The 20,014-nt window shown below is 56.5% G+C and overlaps 1 protein-coding gene across 1 annotated transcript; it reads right to left on the reverse strand.

Annotated features, from left to right (window-relative positions):
* Positions 1 to 117: 117 nt before the first annotated feature.
* Positions 118 to 19,005, reverse strand: CUNH7orf57 (chromosome unknown C7orf57 homolog). Its single transcript, XM_040964496.1, has 10 exons — positions 18,951 to 19,005; positions 15,948 to 16,133; positions 13,085 to 13,196; positions 12,146 to 12,302; positions 11,622 to 11,719; positions 10,482 to 10,687; positions 4,496 to 4,685; positions 735 to 906; positions 361 to 525; positions 118 to 258 (listed from the first exon to the last, which is right to left on the reverse strand). Exons 1-10 carry the CDS (start codon positions 19,003 to 19,005, stop codon positions 118 to 120), a joined length of 1,482 nt encoding a protein of 493 aa, XP_040820430.1.
* Between the last annotated feature and the right edge of the window lie 1,009 nt (positions 19,006 to 20,014).

Here is a 20,014-nt window from a genome sequence, read left to right on the forward strand (position 1 = left end):
ACTGCGCGGCCTCGCCTCGCCCGGGTGGCCCCGGCCTGCCTCGGCTCCGCCCCCGGGCGCCCCGGCTCGCGGTGGCGTGGGGCCATTGCCGGGACCCGGCGGCCGCCCTGGTGCTCCTTAAAGCCCCGCAGGTGCAGCCTCCTCCCTGGGGCCCGCGGCAGAGAGCAGCTCGTCCGGGGATCTCAGGTGCAACGAGCGCTCCCCCGCTTCTCCGGCCCCAGACTTCTGGGACCGTCCAGACCTGGGGGCCTCCCGTGGCTGGAGGCAAGCAGAGGTGGCGCGGGAAGGGCCCCAGGCCCCCTGACGCCGGCCGAGGGGTCTGCCTCGCACCCAGGCCGCGCAGGCCCCTGCGCCCGCTACCCCGCGCCGTCCATCCTGGCCCGCCGCCGCCGCGGAGCGCGCAGAGCCGGCAAAGGAAGCGCTGGCGCCGCCCGGCGCGCCCGCTATTCGCACGGGGAGTGCCTGGGGAAGCTCCGCGGGCCGTGGCGCCGCTCCCGCCGCCCCAGCGCCGGCTGCGCCCCCAACCTACAGGTGACCCGGAAACTCACGCCGATGCCAAGGGCCGCTAGCCGGGTCAAACGGAGACCGGAGTGGAAGCGAAAGCGGTGGGCCCCGGTGCCCCCTTAGGGTGCCGATGGCCACGTGCGCGGTCGGAGCTGAGCAGCCGGGGAGGGAGCCGGGGCTCCCGGGGCTCCAGGCAGGTGCGGGGCGGGGCGGGGGCGGGGAGAAGGCACAGCCGGAGCCTGGAAGAGTTTGAGGGCGATATCCGAGTAGGTGGCGTTGGCCCGGGCTGGTGGTGTCAGCGGCCCTAGCCGAGGCGTCTTAACTCTGCCCCGATCCTTGTGCGCGAGCCTCTTCTCTGTCCACGCCGGCCGCAGAAGGTAACAGCTAATGTGCTTCAAAGAGCTGGAGGCCGCGTCAGGGGTGAGTAAGGTGGAATGGGGCAGAGAGCCCAGCCCGGGCCGCCCTCACCCCACACTCCTCCCCACAGCCCCGGCGCTGGAGGCTCCCCGGGACCAAGGCCAGCTTCATGGGAAGGTTGCTCAGCCAGACACCAACCCTTCCCGGGAAGAAGCCGGGGACTCCCCCGTGATTCAGGCTGGACCTCCTGTTTACAGAAAGGGAACCGGCAATGGGACAGTCACTCAGAGCAGGCGTGAGTCATGCGCAGGAGCCAGGCAGGGCCGTGGCTGTCTTACTCTTCTGTGGGCAACTGTGCAGCGCTGCTCACGCGGGCACCTGCCCGGAGCTGGCAGAGAGCTGGCCAGTGCCACTGGCCGAGTGCGTGAGGACAGACCCCTGCAGGCCCCTGGTCCTCAGCTCACCCCCGCAGAGATCGAAAGGTTCTTTGGGCATTCCTTCCCGGGTGTGCCACTGGTACCCATTTTCTCCATTTGCATCTTTTCATTTTCTAAGAGCTTACACAAGAAAACTTTTTTCAATGAGGTCAATTTATTTTCCCAAGAAAAGTCAGATCAGCTAAGGGGCAGTTAGGGTCTCACCCCTGGCTTAACTATCTCATTTCTGACCCTTTCCAGAGCACTCTCCCTAGCTGTTACAAAGAGAATACCAGTTACCATCCCTCAGGGCTGAGGGATGTAGGCAGACACACTGCCTACAGCAATCCCCACGCCAGGAGACTGCAGTTTATCGGAAGGCTGGTGGACCCAGCCAAGGGTCTGCACTCTTGCTTCTGTCTCAGCATCTGCTGCACCCGCTCCCAGCCCTGTGCTGGGAGCCCCCAGCGGAGCCCCGCAGGAGCTAACGGAGTCTCCGTGGAACGTCTCCCGTGGGCGCTCTTGTTGCAGCCACACGAAGGTGCATTCACTGAAATCCCTTCTCTGGCTCTCCGTCCTGTCGGGCCCATCACGCGCTCCTGTTCCTCGCGGGATAATGCTGTCAGTTCTCCCCCCTCCTTTGCTGTAACTGGCCACTGAGGACCCATTCGAACAAGCATCTTGGACGGCGCCATTTCCTGCTTCCCCTTCCCTATAGCTCATGAAATTCCCGCCATTCCAGTTATCCACCAATCAGAATCCCACTCCCCAATCTCTCCCGCCCCTCCTCCTGGTCCCCACCCACCCACCTGTGGCTCAGTCACCAGTCCCTGGGGCCAGCAACGGCCCCTCCCTTCTCCCCACCTCCTCCCTCCAGGCACGGTGGCAAGAGATGTGTCCCTTCCCATTCCCCCTCCCCTGCTCCCGTTCCTACCCTGCTGGAATAAAGGGCCTACTAAGCACCTTGCTGCGTCTGCAATTTGGGCTTGCCGTGAACTAATCGTGAAGAGAGGAGTTGCCTGCGGATCTAGCTGCTTGTAACAACACAAGAACTTGGAGAGCACATAAAACCTACCAGTCAGCATGATGGAACCGCACTCCAGCACCCCGCCTCCGCCCCCTCCTCTTCCAGCACGCTTCTCCCTTTTTTAAAACTCAGGTTTTCCATGCTGGATGCTCACGTCAGTGATGAACGCAGTCGCCTTCCTGTCTGGAGCCATTCTGGTTTCAGGATCAAATTGCTGTGGCGTTTTCAGCCCTGAATATGGCAGCAACCTCAATTCTTGTCTTGCAGGAAAGAAAAATTTTCATGTGGACACAGTTTAGTTTTAAAGCAAGATTTATTAGAAAAGTTGAGAAGAGAGACTCAAACTTTCCTCCTCTCTGTATATCCGCCTTTCCAATAAAAATAAATAAATCTTTAAAAAAGAAAAAAAAAAACCTATCCCCTTGGCAATAGCCGCAGATAAAATTGGGCTGGCTGTTCAGGTGGAGAAGTTGATATTCATGCGCTCTTGTCTCTTGGAGAAATGTGCTCTGCTGAGAAAGTACCATTTCATATTTGAGGGGGAAAAAAAAAAGACTCGGGACCAGAATCCCCTAACAGCCCAGGTCAGTCCTTCAAGATCAGTGGAGCTCCTCGGTCCGCCCAGGTCAGGTTCCTGGGTGGACCCTCTGGCTGGGACCCACTCCCGTGACTGGATCATCCCCAAGTTCCTCACATTTCAACTCAGGTTTCAAAAGTAGCCTTGGGAGAGGGTCCCTGCACCTGCCAGTCTGCGTTCTCATGGAGGCGTGGCAGTGGGGCTCCCGAGCTTAGCAGCCCACTGTGCGGGTCTTCTGGAGAAGACGGGGGTTTGTTTTGAGAGCGGAGTTAGACTGGGTAGGAGGCAGTTAGGGTATTCTGGGTCCCCAAGTCATCATTTTATCCCTCAGATACAAAGGTATTTCCCCACGTCTTGCATTCACCAGAGCACTTTTCTCCCAAGACAAGTGCATATTTTAACAGGTCCAGAATGCACTTCCCCAAGAGACAAGGCGACATTAACATACCAATTCCCCACCTGAAGTGTCGGCCCATTGCCAAGGGAATAGGTTCACACTGGCCTCTTTATCATTCAAAAGCAACTGAGGAAGTAGCTGGTGACACCTTTTGTCCCAGGGCCAGGCACCATGGAAACCAGGAATTCTCCTTTGTGGAGAAACATCTTTGAAGTGAGCCTTTAAAAGATGCTATCCCCACCATTAACGCCGGCTTTTCTTTTTCTTCCCTCCCCCTACGGCGGGGGCCGAGGGTCCCTGCTCTCTTGAAGCCCCTCCCGGCACCAGGATGGGAGCTCCTTTTCCCAGCTTGTCTAATAAATCCTGCTAAACTGTCCCCATGAAAGTTCTTTCCTGCCACACAAGAATTGAGCTTGCTGCCGTATTCTGGGTCGAAAACCTACAACATTTTCAGACAAGTCCATCTTCTGATCCCCCACAAAGGCTCGGTTCACTGGTGAACTTGGGCTTTCTAGCGTGGGGACCACACGCCTTGGCAAGGTGGCGCAGAGCCTCCCTGCACCCCCTCCAGGACACCTGCTGTGGGCTCCAGCTTGCCACTCTTGCTTCTGACACTGGATGCTGCTGCTCTGCCTGCCTCACGTCTGCACTCCCAGACCTGGCTCTGTCAACATGGGCGGGTGATGGGGTCCTGGGAAGGCAGTGTTGCAGGAAACTGGATTCAAAAAGGCAACAGCAGGGCCCGGCGCCATGGCCTAGCGGCTAAAGTCATCACTCACCTTGAACGCACCAGGATCCCATATGGACCATTTCTTATCCAGCTCCTTGCTTGTGGCCTGGAAAAGCAGTCGAGGATGGCCCTGCACCCACATTAGGAGACCTGGAAAAGGATCTGGGCTCCTGGTCGTTGCAGTCTCTTGGGGAGTGAATCATCAGATGGAAGATATTTCCTCCTCCTCTCTGTGTATATCTCATTTTCCAATAAAAATAAATAAATCTTTTTTAAAAAAGGCAAAAATAGCATCATTTATTGTTTCACACGAAAGATTTTTTTTCTTTTTTGAAGATTCATTTATTTTTATTGTAACGACAGGCATACGCAGAGGAGGAAAGACATAGAGGAAGATCTTCAGTCTGATGGCTCACTCCCCAAGTGACCGAATGGCCAGTGCTGTATCCATCCAAAGCCAGGAACTTCTTCCAGGTCTGCCACGCACCTAGCTGCAGGGTCCCCAGAGTTCCTCCAGGGCCCTCGGAACTGAGGATGGGAGGACGAGGGGGGTGGGGGAACCAGTGGGCCACTGTTTCTTCCATGGTGGTCCACTATTTTCTCGACACTTGCAGCCCCTTCTCCCAGCACTGCTGTCAGGTGGCTGGGGCGACCTAAGGGCGTGGTCACCTTAGCATCTCACTGAAGCTGCAAATTCCAGGGGAGTGCGTGCTGAGTTCACTCTGGGACACAATGCCTGCAGGAAGTCGGTGTTTTAGTAACGAATTAAACACACAAAATATGAAGCTACATTTTAATGTTAGTGAAAACAACAGTTATAAGTGTACTTGGTCTGATAATTCAGAAGTTTGTGTTAATGCTACCCCATCAGATATGAAACATTTTTACTCAGATATAAAATGATAAATGTAATGTCCTAGGACTCAATTTATGCCAAAAGTTATCAGCAAAAATTTGTAAATAGCAAGTGTTGTGATATTTTCTATTTGATATTTAAAACTTTAAGGCATCAATAAAATATTTATCTTAATATAAACTATATCACTATATTCTGAAATTACTGTTTTTATATAAAAATTATTACTTTTTCTACAAAGATTACAAGACCAAACCACAAATGAGGCTTGTAGCTGGTCCTGTGAGCTTCCTGGGGTCGGACAGAAAAGCCACGGACAGCAGCATGAGCAGGCGGCGCGGTGAGCTGTTGGCGGAGCAAGCTCCCCACACCCTGGGACGTCGCCAGGCCAGCACGACCAGGGCTTCTATTAACTGACCACGTGCGTAACGCCTCCAGAGAAACACGAACGAAACCGCACCGTGGGAGCCGCATGGAGTCCCTGCAGCGCTGAAGATCCCGAGACGCCACGGGGACGCAGCAGAGCTCTGGCCCAGGCATGCTAGTCGGCCACAGAGGACTCCTGCGCGGGCTGTGCTGGCTCAGACGGGCTTGCCGCTGGGCCTGCGGGCAGAGTACACAAGGAACAGAAACAATGTCACCCACCACCATTGCGCAGGAGGAAGCACGCGTCTGGGGGTCAGGATCACGGCTGCCGTCTACCGAAGCCTGAGCGCCGTGGCACAGAGATCCCCGTGCGGCGCGCTTGGCCGGGCTGCCGGGGCGGTTCAGTCCCACGTGAGGGCCGCTGCCTCGCTGCGCTGAATGACAACAGCGCAGCACTGTTTCAGTAGCGTTTGAAATAGCGTCTGCCCATTCATTCCTGATTAAAAACTCCGTGAATTAGGACCAGAGCGTGCCCCAACACAATGGGGGCCACGGCTGAGCAGGCAGCAGCTGTCAGTCATCTGCTGAAACACTCAGAGTTTTCGTTTTAATGTCAAGAAAGAGGCAAGGATGGCCATCCTCGCCACTCGTGTTGAACACAGCCCGGGCCAGAAGCAGTCAGGCCAAGTAAGGGAGCAGAACCGATGGTGAGAGGAAAGAAGCGAAATGACAGCTCGGTGACAGAGAAAAGCATATGAATTCTGCCCAATGTTGTTAGCGTGTTGATTTAGTACACTGGAGGGATACAACATCAGTGTATTAAAATCAGTGATACGGGGCCAGCACCATAGCTCAACAGGCTAAACATCTGCAAGTGTCAGCATCCCATGTGGACACTAGCTCATGTCTCAGATGCCCCACTTCCCACCCAGCTCCCTGCTTGTGGCCTGGGAAAGCAGCTGAGGATGGTCCAAAGCCTTGGGACCCTGTCCCGCCCCCCCCAGGGAGACCTGGAAGAGGCTCCCTGCTGCTGGCTGCTGGCTTTAGACAGGCTCAACTCTGGCCAGGCAGACATTTAGGGAGTGAACCAACCAGTGGAAGAGCTTCCTCTAAGTCTAACTTTCCAATGAAAATTAATAAATCTTTAAAAAACAATTAAAGGTATGTTATACACCAGTAACGAGCTATCTGAAAGGAAATTAAGGAAACAATCTCATTCATAGCGCAATTAAAAAGAAAAAATTCTTAGGAGTAAATTTAGCCAAAGAAATGGAAGCATATACACAGAATACCATAAAACAACTTAAGACAAATGGAAAGACGAGACATGTTCATGGATTGGAGCTATTAATATTTAAAATTCATGATATTCAAAGTGAGCTATAGACTCAATGCAACGCTTATCAAAATTCCAGTGACTTTTTATAGAATCAGAAAATTTATCCTAAAATTCATAAGGGATTACAAAAGATGCCAAATAATCAAAGACATCTTGAATGAAAAGAGCAAAATGTCTAACTTCAAAATACATTACAAGGCCGGAACGGTCAGAATGGCGTGGCAGCGGCCTACAGACAGGAACACAGGTGCACAGACGGGATGGCGCTCAGGAATAAGCTCACCTGTGAGGAGGGTCATCAAGGACAGAGGCCTGAAAGGACAGGCGCCTTGGCTTGTGGTGTGGGGGGAACAGACATCCACACGCAGCAGCGCAGCCGGCCCCTCGCCTCAAGACACACACAAAAGTAAACTAGAAACAGATGTAAGACAACAGAGACTGGGGCAGTAAAATTACTGGAGACATCGGAGAAAAGCTCCTCAACGTGGGGCAGGACCCCAGAAACCGGTAACAAAAGCAAAACAAATGAAGACAGTCCACAGAATGGAAGGAACCATCTTGAAAATCACATACCTGATGAGCCATTAGGATCCAAAACATAAAATAAACCCAGCCACCTCAGTGACAAGTCAAAAAATGGGCCGAGAGCCTGAGTGGGCACCTCCCCTCGACAGGCTTCCAGATGACCCAGGAAATGCGTGTCACAAGGACCTCCAGGTCACACTCGGGAGGACGCAGGGCAAACAGGATGCCCACCGCCTGCTGGGAAGGAACAGAGACTAGCACAGCCATGGTGAGGAGGAGCTTGGAGCTTCCTTGGAAAACCCACAGGAAGACTGCAATATAACCCCGCAACCCGGCTGCCGGGCGTCCAGCCAGCATGTGAAGTCACGTGTCGGCCAGACAGCTGCACTGTGCGGCTGCTGGAGTGTGATTCACGCTGCCCAGGAGTTGGACTCGAGCTCTGTATCCACCACGGGGTGAATGGATCAAGACGTGTGGCATACACACCACGGTGTGTGAGTCAGCCTGCAGCACAAGGACTTTTCATTGTCTCCTACAATATGCAGGAACCTGGGGGTCATTAGGCCACGGGGAAAAGGAAGATACAGAGACAAATCCCACACACTCGCTCCAGTGCTAAAGGCGTCCACTTCCCAGCGTTAACCAGAGCGTGCTCGCCCGGGCTGGGGAGGGTCGGGAGGCCGTGATCAGGGGACACAGCTGCAGCCAGGCCAAGGGCAAGCCCCGCATGGCGGGTCAGCTGCCGCTGATGACCACACGCGGTCAAGATGAGCCGAGGGGGACAGCTGACCCGCCCCGCCCCGAGAGCACGCCAGGTTGCTATGAGGAGTGATTTAGCTCGATTCACTCCACAGTCACAAAGGAGTCCTTTTCACATTATGAAAAAGCTAACCATGGATTTCAATATTTTTTGCACCAAAATAAATACCTTTTGATTTTGTATTCCATGAACTTGTTAAAAAAAAAAAAAACAAACTTCTCTGTTTAAAGACAAACAGGAAGCGAGGGCTCCTGTCTGTTCATCCCCTAAATCCTTGAAATGGCTGGGACTGGGAGAGCTGAACCCCGAAGCAGGAGCCAGGAACACAGGCCAGGCCTCCCTCATGGGCTGCAGCTGAATCAGTCATCTGAGACGTCAGCTGCTTCCCGGGGACATCAAGCTGGAGCTGACTGCAGGTGTGGGTCTCCAACCAGCACAGTGAAACGGGGTGCCGGCCTTGCAAGCGGCAGCTTAGCCCGCTGTGCCACACCACCAGCATTTCACCCTTGAACTTTCTGAAATATCCTTGTACATACGTCAAATGTGTACCACATTGCATTTATAGTCATTAACTGTCGGTTAAAAAGTAACTGAAAATACGCAGGGCTGCTCCCATGGCTTTTGCTTCTCTTTCCCATTATTTAAATCTGCTTGGCTCATAGTGTGAGTGTGAAAATGCATGTCCATGAACTGAGCTGTTTTCTGCCATGTAATTACACGTGGGCAGTCGCTGGGTGGACACGCGTGGGCTCTTGTGGACTTGTGACATCACTATAATCCCGGCATCCTTAGAAAGTGTTGGGGCTGGCTCTGTCGCACACTGGGCTGTGGTGCTGGCATCCCACATGCATCCAGTTCAAGCTCTGGACGTTCTTCCCATCCAGCTTCCTGCTAACACAGCCGGGAAAACTGCAGGGGACGGCCCAGCGCTCAGCCCCGCACCCGCCTGGGAGACCTGGGAGACACTGCTGCCTCACAGCTTTGGACCAACCCAGCTCCAATAATTGCAGCCCTCCGGGCAGTGAACCAGAAGATTTCTCTGTGTCTTTCCTTCTCTTTCTGCAACTCTGCCTTTGAAAATTTAAAAATATAATACAAAACCAATAAACTGGGACCAGGCATGAGCTTCGGAGTCTGGAGTGGGTGGGGCAGGTGGCCGGCTGCCAGGATCTCCCAAGTAGAGGCCGGGTCACGGGTTTCCGGCTAAGACACGACACGCACGCCTTCTGATCAGGACGGCTCTCTATCAGTACTCACTTGGAGGAGGAGACTCTGCAACAAAGAACACACGCACAGTCACCGCAGCTCACAGAACACGCACGGTCACTGCAGCTCATGGAACACGCAGTCACCGCAGCTCACGGAACACGCAGTCACCGCAGCTCACGGAACACGTAGTCACCGCAGCTCACGGAACACGCATGGTCACTGCAGCTCATGGAACACGCACGGTCACCACAGCTCACAGAACACACATGGTCACCGCAGCTCCCGGAACACGCACGGTCACTGCAGCTCACGGAACACGCACGGTCACCGCAGCTCACGGAACACGCATGGTCACCGCAGCTCACGGAACACGCAGTCACCACAGCTCACAGAACACGCACGGTCACCGCAGCTCATGGAACACGCACGGTCACCGCAGCTCATGGAACACGCTAATCGCGAAAGAAGGACAAATGGTGTGTGTGCATTAAAGAACAGCAAGTTGCTATGCAGTGCTGCTGCTTTCCAACCACATGGAGCTTGTCACCTAGCTCTCAAAGGCCTCGGCTCAGTCACGGCCGGGGACCGGCAAAGCAGAGGGCTGGTGGGCTGACAAAAACTCACACCCAGCATCCTTAGCCAGAGGGGCACAGCTTTAGGAGCAGGCACTGTGCGCTAAGCTGCCGCCAGCAGCACAGCAAGCCTTACGGGCACTGGCTCTGGTCCAGGCTGCTCCATTTCCCATCCAGCTCCCTGCCAGTGTGTGTGGGAAAGTAGCAGGGAATGGCCAACATGTGTGGGCTCCTGAATTAATGTGGGCGACCCGGATGAGTTTCAGGCTTCTGCCTTTGGCCTAGCAGATGGATCACTTCTCTCTCTCTAACTCTGCCTTTCAAATAAATAACACAACAACAAGAAATGTTGCCCAGAGATGTGCAGTCAGTCCTATCACTAACAAGGTTATGGAAGCAAGCACAGCCCTCGCACATGCCCCCAACCCGAGGCTGATGCCCTGCAACTGGGACCGTGGCCAAGAAAGGACACACCAGTGATGCTGACACTTGCTTGGAGTGCAGAGAGAGCCTTCCAAAGTGTCAGAAGTGCCAGCCCTGCTCAGCTTCACAGCGTGCGTTCTGCTGGGGAGCACCAGGGAAGGGCCGGTATGCCACCCAGGGCTAAGCCCTGTGGGTCAGAAATGGCCTGGTTCCACAACCCGGTTTGGGATCACCCCTTTTTTTAACAAACAGAAACAAGAAACTCTAGAAGCCACAACTTTTGCTGTGTCCCAATGTCACCAAGAAAAAGCCACATGCCTGTGACCTGCAGACTCCAGGCTCCAAAGGACGACTCTAGGTCACAGTAAGGTTGCCCAGAGCTGCAGGGGCCTGCTCCCTGGCAACACTCACCCATCCCCTCACCTGGTACTCTCTCGGAGCCCTCGGGGACCTCTGGCTCCTGGCGCGATTCTGTGTCCTCTGGTCCCTGGGGCTCCGCAGAGGACCGCGTCGCCGCCACCTTCACAGTCCTCTTGTCCGAGTCAGCACGCTGCTGCAACCACTCATCCTTATAACCATTGCTAATAAGTTTGGAAAAGTTTGTGGGTGAACTGGCTTTTTGGCCAGGCCTCAAAAAGAGAGAAATCAGTGTTAAAACGTGAGTACATAGGTTAATGTGATATGAGCCAGACAGTCTGATGACGTGGGAGTGACCCCCAAAACTTCACACAGTGCTCGCTCTCCATCTCTCTCACCTTCCCTACTTCCAGGCATAAGGAGGTGTACTTCAACGCATCCTTGTACATGAACGAGAGCACATCTGGTCTGTTTCCAAGCCCCACAGTTAAGTCCAGAAGGCTAACGGCTCCAGCCCCTCACTGGGAAGCCTGCGGAGGGTGCCCTGGTTTCCCAGTGGTTACAGATGGCTGGGGACTGCCCCACCTTTAAACACGTGACTGCTGTCAACACAGTTCCCTCCTGGCTGAGGGTTACCTGGCACTGATCTGCACAGCTGACTCTGCTGCTCCTGGCTTCATATTTGGCCACCTGCCACCCCTTCACAAACAGCCACGCTTCGCGGCAGGCAGGTAACAGATGTAAGGCCGTTTCTCTCGTGTCACTCTGCTTCTATGAATGCCCCCAGCAGTTCCACATCCCCGTCCCCCGACACGCATCCCAGTCTGAGCCCTCATGGCATTTGTCCCACTGACAGTCTGAAGAACTAGGCGATAGGTGCCATCTACTCTAGCAGCAAACTGCCATCTGGGAAGGAAAGGAGACATGGCAGGTGGGCAGGGTGGCATCCCTCCCCAGCTGGCAAGCTCACAGCCAGCCAATGTCTAACGTGCCCCTTATTTACCCACAGAGCCAGCACGCCCACCCATGCCTGGGCACAGGCCCTAGACATTCAGCTGTGATGTGGAGGGAGAGGGGTTGGGAAGCAGAGCAGGCTGCCAGGGCGCCATGGGCTGGGTGGCAGGAAGCGGCCAGAGTTGGGGCAGCCCGGTGGTAAGACACGAAAACCAGCCGGCCTGTGAAGGACTGGGAAGGTCAGCCACTCACATGGGAGGGAAGGACAGTCTGCTTCCTGCAGGCTCCTTGGGGCCCGGCGGGGTCCCCACTTTGCTGGGATTCTTGGGATGAATGGCTGGTAGCTTGACCTGTGCAAGGAAACGCAACACGAGGGGTTGGAGCCAGGCACGCGGCAGCTCAGACATGGGGTGGGCAGACCAGAGTGGGCATGTAGGGAGCCGCCCATTGCGCCCATCAGCAGGTACAGCCCAGCCATGAGCTGCAGCCAGCATGATCTGCACAGCCAGCATCCCAGGCAGCCACAGAAGGAACCCACAAGCCTCCCACAGAAAGAGACCTATCTAAAAAATAATATGGTAGGAAACCATCCTACCTTATGAAATCAACATCTATTAAAAAAGTCAAGAGGACGGCAGCCACCCAGGCCTGGAGCTCCAACCCCAGGACCAGAGCGTGTGCCTGAGGTCACGGGGACCCTGGCCCAGCCCAGCGGCTGACAAGCATGCCCGCCTGGGACGGAGGGATGGAGTGGCCACATCTGTGGCCTTTGTCACCTTCTTTTTGGTCTTTTCGAGCTCCTCAGCCTCCCTCTGCCAGACGGTTTTCATGTCGAAGTCAAAGGGCCCCCTTCTGGACTCGTAGCTGCCGTTGGCCTGCTTAGGGTTGAATTCTTCGTAAACCATGTAGTCGGGCATGGAGACCACAGGGACCCTGCGGGGAGGATGGCAGACAGGTGAACCTGGAGCTCCCCGCTACTCCCTGTACTTTACAACCTCAGGTCTCTCCCTCCCCTCACTCAGCTCCTGCTCCAGGACCCCCAGGACTATCCAGACTGGAACCACAGAAACGCAGTGTTCACAGGACAATGCCTTCTGTTCCCACTGCTGAAGCAGGCACCTGCAGAAACAAGAGGGCCACACAGCGTGCCCTGGTGGACTCTACCGCACCCTGCTCTGCCTGGTTCCCAACTCACGGCCATGGCCAAGGCCGATGGCAGAGCTGAGCCGTCAGTACACTGCAGGGAGCGCATTAGTTTCCCAAACCACAGGGAGCTAGAATCCTAAAGACAAAAAGGATGCAAGGACCCTGAGCAGAACACTTGGGTGACGGTGGACAGCGCCTGCACACAAACTCACGGCGCCACTAAAGTCCCCTGGGAGGCCGCAGGGTGCTGGCCCAGACAGGAGCATCCAGACACTGGCCACACCGTGGGCAGCCCTGTCATCACCCGAGAGTGTCCCGTGTCCCTGATGCACCTCTCCTCTGTAATGGGACAGACCTTGAAGTCCGGGTGTTGTGGCTCCCCCGGGGCATCTCCAGGCCCTGGGGGTCCCCGCTTCCCCACATCCCCCCAAGGGCTGGAGCTACCAGAGGCACATACCGCACCCCTAAGGCAAGCTCTCAGTGAGGTGAGGGACTCACACTGCACCCAAGATCAGCCCTTTCCTCCTCCTGTAACCACGAGCAGGAGAGTTGAGGCCGGGCACACTCACGGGCGCTGCATGGCGGTAGGCGGCTTGCTGTGGTGGATGTACCAGTCAGGCAGGGAGTAGGCCATGGGGGTGCCCATCGTCGAGGTCCCAGGGGGAAAGTGCTTCAACAGATCTCAAAATGAAAGAAACAGGGCTGTGAAGGGGGGCAGCACCGCTGGGTTGGCACTAGGCTAGTGCCTGCTGCCCAGGGGGCTGCCTCCACAGGGGCTGGCAGGTGCAGGTCCCACTTGGCGCTCTGGCAGGGACGTCCTGAGGGTCTCCCAGTGCCACCCCTCTCTCTTCCTGGATCTAGTCAAACCCCTGACTCAGGGCTGCCATCTCTGCTGGCCATATCTTTCAGCTCCTGCACTTGTGAGACCTCCAGGGGCAGCACCTGCTACTCCCTACCCCCAGCTCCCTCCAGGCCCATCTCCTCCTCAGCTGCCCTCCCGGCATGGCCATTCCTGATGGAGCATGGGGTGAGGGGTCATCTGGGCATGTGTCAGTCATGGGCAGCCAACCCAGAGCCCAGGTTTGCCCTCAAGTTCTGCGCATTTCTCCTCTGCTAGCCACAGGCAGGGGGTGGGAAGTGGCATGTACAAGCCCACCTTGCTCACTTACTGTCAGGAAGCAACGCCTGGGCTTTCCCTCCCTGCCCTTAAAACCTTGGCACGCTCTGTGCTCCAGACTTAGGGTGGCGAGCGCAGTGTGCGCTGTTCCACAGCCTACCCAGTGTCCGGTCCCTCAGTACTGCGGCCCCCACCCCTCCGTGGTGGGGCAGGAGTGCTGGTAGAACACCCCTTGTCCCTCCCCATGGTGGCTGTCTCCTAAGGGGCGGCTCGGCACCATCACAGCACAGCGAACAGAATCAAAGCTCCTTCTGTCTGATTCAGAATTTATTCAGATTCTCCACTGGTCCCAGCAATGTGCTTCTAGATAGTGGCAGGGGAAGGAGTGTCCAAGGAAGCAAAACCCCCAGTCCTGCCTCACCTGCTTCCCTTGCAGCCAATCAGATGGCTTGGCCCAGCCACCTGCTTCCCTCGCAGCCAATCAGATAGTTTGCTCCAGGTATATAATTGTATCTATTTTCTTCATTTAAAAGGCAGAGTGACAGACAGAGGGATACCCAGAGATCTTTCATATCTGGCCACAAAGACTGGAGCTTGGTCAGCAGAAGGCAGGAAGAAGCCTTCAGCCCTGCCTGGGTCTCCCACATGGGTGCAGGGGCCCAAGGACTTGAACCAATTGGCAGGGAGCAGGATTGGAAGCGGAGCAGCTGGGACTCAAACCGACCCTCTGATATGGATGAAGGGCATCACAGACAAAACCTTACCTACAGCGTGCCATGCTGACCCCTGACTGGGCATTTTCGTATCAAAAGTATGATACGACTGTTTCCCTCTCCACTTCCGTCTGTCTTTCTCCAGAATATGTTTCTGCGTATGTGGCTCGGCCCAAGGACCAGGCAGGGGCACTGGGATGTGCCCCCCAGGATCGGTGACTGTACCCGCTGCATTTCCTTAACTCCACCCTGTGTGAGAGCCAGTCTCCATCAGGGCAGGCCACGGGGCACGGTGGGCGAGGCTGCCCCGTGGGACACCCACGTCCTGAATGAGGGTGTCTGGTCCCAGTTCCTGCCACATCTCTCGTCTGGGAGCCAGTGGACAGTGCCTCAAGTACACCCACGGAAGACCAAATGGGCTTCTGGCCGCTGGTTTCGGTCGGCCTGGGCTCTTTTGCAGGCAACTGGAGTAGGAACCAGTACATGTAAACTCAATCAACCCACAATTTCCTCTCTCTCTTGCCCTTGCTGTCATTCTGCCTTTCAAATAAATACATGGGGCCCGGCACAGTAGCCTAGTGGCTAAAGTCCTCATCTTACATGTACCAGGATCCCATATCAGTGCTGGTTCATGTTCCAGCGGCTCCACTTCCCATCCAGCTCCCTGTTTGTGGCCTGGGAGAGCAGTGGAGAATGGCACAAAGCCTTGGGACCCTGTACTTCTGGCTTCGAATTGTCTCAGCTCCTGCTGTTGTGGCCACTTGGGGAATGAATTAGCGCACAGAAGATCTTTTTCTCTGTCTTTCCTTCTCTCTGTAAATCTATCTTTCCAATAAAATAAATAATTTCTTAAAAATCAAATAAGTACAGGGCCTGATGCAGCAGCCTAGTAACTAAATTCCTCATCTTGTACACTCCGGGATCCCATATGGGCACCAGTTCTAATCCCGGCAGCCCCGCTTCCCATCCAGCTCCCTGCTTGTGGCCTGGGAAAGCAGTTGAGGACGGCCCAAAGCCCCGGGACTCTGCACCTGTATGGGAGACGTGGAAACCCTTGGCTCCTGGCTTCATATTGGCTCAGCTCTAGGGAATGAATAATCAGACAGAAGATCTCTCTGTCTCTCCTCCTCTCTGTATATCTGACTTTCCAATAAAAAATTAAAGAAATCTAAAAAAAATCAAATAAATATATACAATATTTGTAGCATGTGTCGTCATTAACATCTTCCCATCAGCAGCCATCAGGATTACAGCACGGTCACACAACGCCAGGGGATAGGAAGCAAAACCTTCTCCCAGTTAGGACTGGGGCAGCGAGCCTGAAGGCACAGAGGTGGGCTGCCCAGGGGTGGCCAGCGGGCAGGAACTGGACAGCAGGGCTGCCACTCACCCCTGGGGAGCACCGGGAAGCAAGTGCTCACACTGCCACTTCTGTGAGCTCTAAGTCAACGCGGCGCTGGGTCAAGGATGTCAGCTCGTTCTCAGGACCACACACCTCCCAGCCCGACCCGGGCAGCCCTGATTTCCAAAGGCCAGGGACATTTTTAAAAGCAATTTCCTATGGAAGAAACTGAGGATGCGTTCTCCCCACCACACACTCACCAGGCCTGCCGCCCTGCTTGGCCAGCTTCACGTACTCCGAGTCTGTTTCCTTGATCCAGTATCTCCGAGCTCCTGGCAGGTTTCCGCTCGGGGAGTCTCCCAGGTCGCTGAGCCCTGGGATCTGGGACGCTGGGGGGGCATCCACGGGCTTCTCGGAGCGCTTGGCTGGCAGGTGGTAATACCAGTCTACGCAGCAGGGAGACCAGGGGACAGCTGCATCAGGGCTGGTGGCGGCTCCAGGCCCCTCCAAGCCCGTGCAGTGACACGGCCAGGACAGCATGCATCACCAAGCACAACCGCCCTCTTGGGCAGCCTGCCCACATCCTCCTCACGGCAGCCCCGACTCCAGCGTCCTGCAGACACCAAGCGCCTGAACCTGCTCCCGTGTCTCTGCCAAACCCCCACCTCCCACCCTGCTTCCCAGCCTGCTCCCCCAGGGTTAGCTTCCTAAGGAGGCATGCCGCCAGCTCCTCTCAATCCCCTATAAAGCAGACTGAACTACACTTCTGATTGTGTTGAGGAATTCAGAGATGTGAGCCTGAGAAGGCCCAAACCACTTAAATACGTTGCAATGTGCAGCAGGTTCTAGGAAAAAGGATTTATAAATTCACGTTGGTGTAAAACACCCTGAAAGCCTCGCACAGTTTGTAACAACACACGTTTAACAGACCCTTGTAAACCTGTGGAATTTGTGGTCAAATCATCCATGTGTTAAACGTTTTGCAGTGTAAGTTCTGTCTGAGAAACTGCAGCTGCTGGGGGAACTTGTCCGCTGATGTTCCAAAGGAGGGAGTCGCAGCACAGTCAGGGACTGGAAGCCACCGCATCTGCCAGCCGCTGCACCTGCCTTCTGCAATGCGCAGGGCCGCTCCCGCCGGGGCTGCACCTGCATCTGCTCCAGGCGGGGCAGCGAACAGTGCCAGAACCCCAGAGAGTACCGGAGATGGATGGAGTCAGATGGGGAACCTGCTCAGGCCTGAGTCCTAACAGGCCTGGGAAATGTCTGAGTGTGGACTGTGTGACACCGTGGGCATGGCAGCACGGGAAGAGGGGACCAAGCAGCAGGAAGTAGATGGCAGCCCTTTGCATGCCTTGCCTTCCCACTGCGTCACCTCTGCCTAGAGTAGACAGGGGCCATGGACAGCTGTGTACTGCTCTGGGCCTGGTGAAGCTGTGCGGCCCCTGAGGCCCAGAGCTGAATGCAGCTGGGGCAGTAGACCCCTGGAGACTCCGAGTCCCACCCCGGAGAGGCAGGGCTGGGGAGACCCCGGAGACCTGGAGTTTGCTTCTTTAGGACCCGAACGAGGGGCCAGGTCTGCAGACAGTGCAGCTCCCGGTGCTTCCCTCCAAGTAGGCAGCAATGCATTCGCTGGGAGCCCAGAAGCAAGGGGAGGGTCCCCTGGCTCACTGCAAACAGGAAGACCAAAAAACACAAAAGGCATTGAGTGGTCCACATGGCACGTGTGCACGTGCAGCGGGGGTGACCTTGGCTGGGCTCTGCAGGGCGCATAGTCAGAACTCAAGGCATTTAGGGCCTTGCATGAGGCCCCATCCACAGGAGTGCAGGGTGTGCAGAGGCTGGGCCATGGTTCCCAGGGCTAGACCCTGCATGATCCCAGTTGTGAATATGAACCAGGTAAGAACAGCATGTAAGTCAGAAGTGCAGGCAACCCTCTCCAAAGTACTGGGTCTCTGCAATCACAGAGGGTCTGAGAGAAAAGCTGAGGTCCCCAGAGGAAGTGGGGCTGTGTCTCCAGGCGGCCTGCTTGCTGGGCAGTGGCATCGGCTGTCTGCCAGACTCCGGCCACGGGCCACCTCTGCAGACCTCTCCATTGCCACATCACAATCATGGGAGCCCATCCTTTCTGTCTGCATGAGGGAAGTTCAAAAGTTTGTGGAACGCGCAGAGCTACTCATGGATCCCAACACGCTCCATACCAAGACAAGCTCCAAGCACCACGCCACTCTGCCAGTCATCCTGCGGTTTCCACCGCCCCACGGCCGGCAGGCTGAGGGTGGGTGATCAGTGGCTGCTAGGTCAGGTCCTGCCAGGCAGGCACAGAAGCAAGGTGCAGACTCCTTTGGTGCTGAGCGCCTAGGTACCTCCGTCCGCTCGGCACCGAAGGCTCCATCATCGAGGGGAGTGGCGCTCACCTGCACCTGCAGTGTCCACTGGCTGACCAGCACTACCTGGCCTGGGCAGAGGCTGAAGCACAGCACAGAAGAGCTTGGCAACGTGCAGAGGGAAGGCGTGGAGCTCTTGCCTTATTTTTCCAGCACTGTGATCACTAATTAGTCTACAGAGAGCCGTGCCCCTTCAGCGCCTGCTCATTACTGCAAGCTCTGCAGTCATGTGGAACTGTGTGCAAAGGACAGGAGCAGGAGCCAGCACCGACACGGGTGTGCACACGCGCAGAGGGCTGAGGGGACAAGCCCTCTGTGCATGAACAGTGTCCTGTAACTCCGACCTTGCTAGTCCGTGTGTAACAGACGCCAGGGCCACCCCTGCCCTTGTTGCTTCGTGGACGCAGAGGCTAGCCAGGCCCCACATGGACCAGGAGGTCACAGGGCAGAGCTGTACAGACACACAGGTCTGGCAGGGACGATGGGTGTGTGTGGGGGGCCACTTTCTCTGTGTGTGGCCCTCAGCTTCCTCATTCTCCAAGCAGGGATGAGCTCTGGGCTGGGCAGTGCAAGGGTAAGCGAAGACAGTGCCTGGCCTTACTGGTGTCCACTGGTGTCACCCAGACAGCCACACCCTCTGGCACCAGGTCAACCCAGCTGGAGCAGGGAGGGACACCCCTGCTTTCACTTTAGATGCATGGGGTTCCAGCTGCTGGCCCTACACACTCTCCCCAGCACCTCACAGGCTGCAGAGGAGGGAGGGCAAGCAGAGTGCCCGGCTGCCCTGCTCAGCTCCAGACCCTATGCACGGAAAACTGGCAGCCCCTGGCACCCCACCGCCACACACCCACTCTGTGTGTGGTCTCCAGCCCCACTCACCGCACGGGGCGTAGCGTTGTGAGGAGCCCTGCACCTCCTTGCCAGCGTTCCTCATGGCGCAGGGTCCAGCCGGCCTGGCTCACCTGGAGCTGCGGCTGCCAAAGCAAAGTCCACGCGCCTGCTCGGTCGGCCGCTTCCAGCCGGCCCCCAGCAGCGGCACGTTCACGCGGGACACACGCCAGGAGCACAGACACAAGGAGTACACAGCACGTGCACAGACAGACTGGGTACATAGGGGGCAACTAGGTCAGGTACACTACAGAGCCACAGCATGCAAGACACCTGGAAGGGGCGCGTCCACGAAAAGTTTGTAGAAGTGCCACATCCACGTCGGGTACGCGGCAAGGATACCTGCCCTGCGGTACTGCCCTGGATCCTGCCCGTGCCCACCCAAACCGGGGACAGCGCAGACCCCGCCCGTCCTCCTGTCCCGCTCACCCGCTGGCCCAGGCTCGGGGTGGACGCCGCGGCTCGGTGGCGCGGCGGCTGGAGTCAGGACGCTGCGGCCCGGTGAGGACCAACCCCACATTCCCGGCACTGCGCGGAACCACAACAGCGCACGTCGCCAGGGCAACGGCGGCACAGCCAACCGGCGCGCGCGACGGGTGAGCCGGGGCCAATGGGGGCCGCCTGCGCAGCAGCACTCAGCCCATCGGAGCTGAGGCAGCGCGCAGGCCCCGAGTGCCAACCGCCGGGAGCCAGGGCGGCATGGGGCCGGCAAGTCCCCCGCGTGACGCCCTGTCCCACGGGGAACCCCAGCAGCAGCAGCAAGAGCGGCTGCAAGAGGGGTGAGTGGGGTAACACTGGCATGTACGAGAGGTGCAGAGTTTTTTCGTTAGCGCTGAGAGGGTGGGCAGCGCGAGGGGAGGCCGACAGGCTGGGCCACCTGGATGCTGCCCCGACTGCCCTCGGGGGACCCTCTTCTTGCGTGTCTCCCTTGGGAGTCTGCACCGAGGTCCCCACCGGTATGGAGTTGAATTCTGACTTCACGTTGGTGGAGGTCTGGCCACGCGCTGGGTCGGGGTTTTGCTTCCATGATTTCTCTGGAACCTGGGTCAAGAGTT

The sequence above is a fragment of the Ochotona curzoniae genome, unplaced genomic scaffold (assembly GCF_017591425.1).
Source record: "Ochotona curzoniae isolate NIBS_2020 unplaced genomic scaffold, NIBS_Ocur_1.0 scaffold_3835, whole genome shotgun sequence".
Lineage (NCBI taxonomy): Eukaryota > Metazoa > Chordata > Mammalia > Lagomorpha > Ochotonidae > Ochotona > Ochotona curzoniae.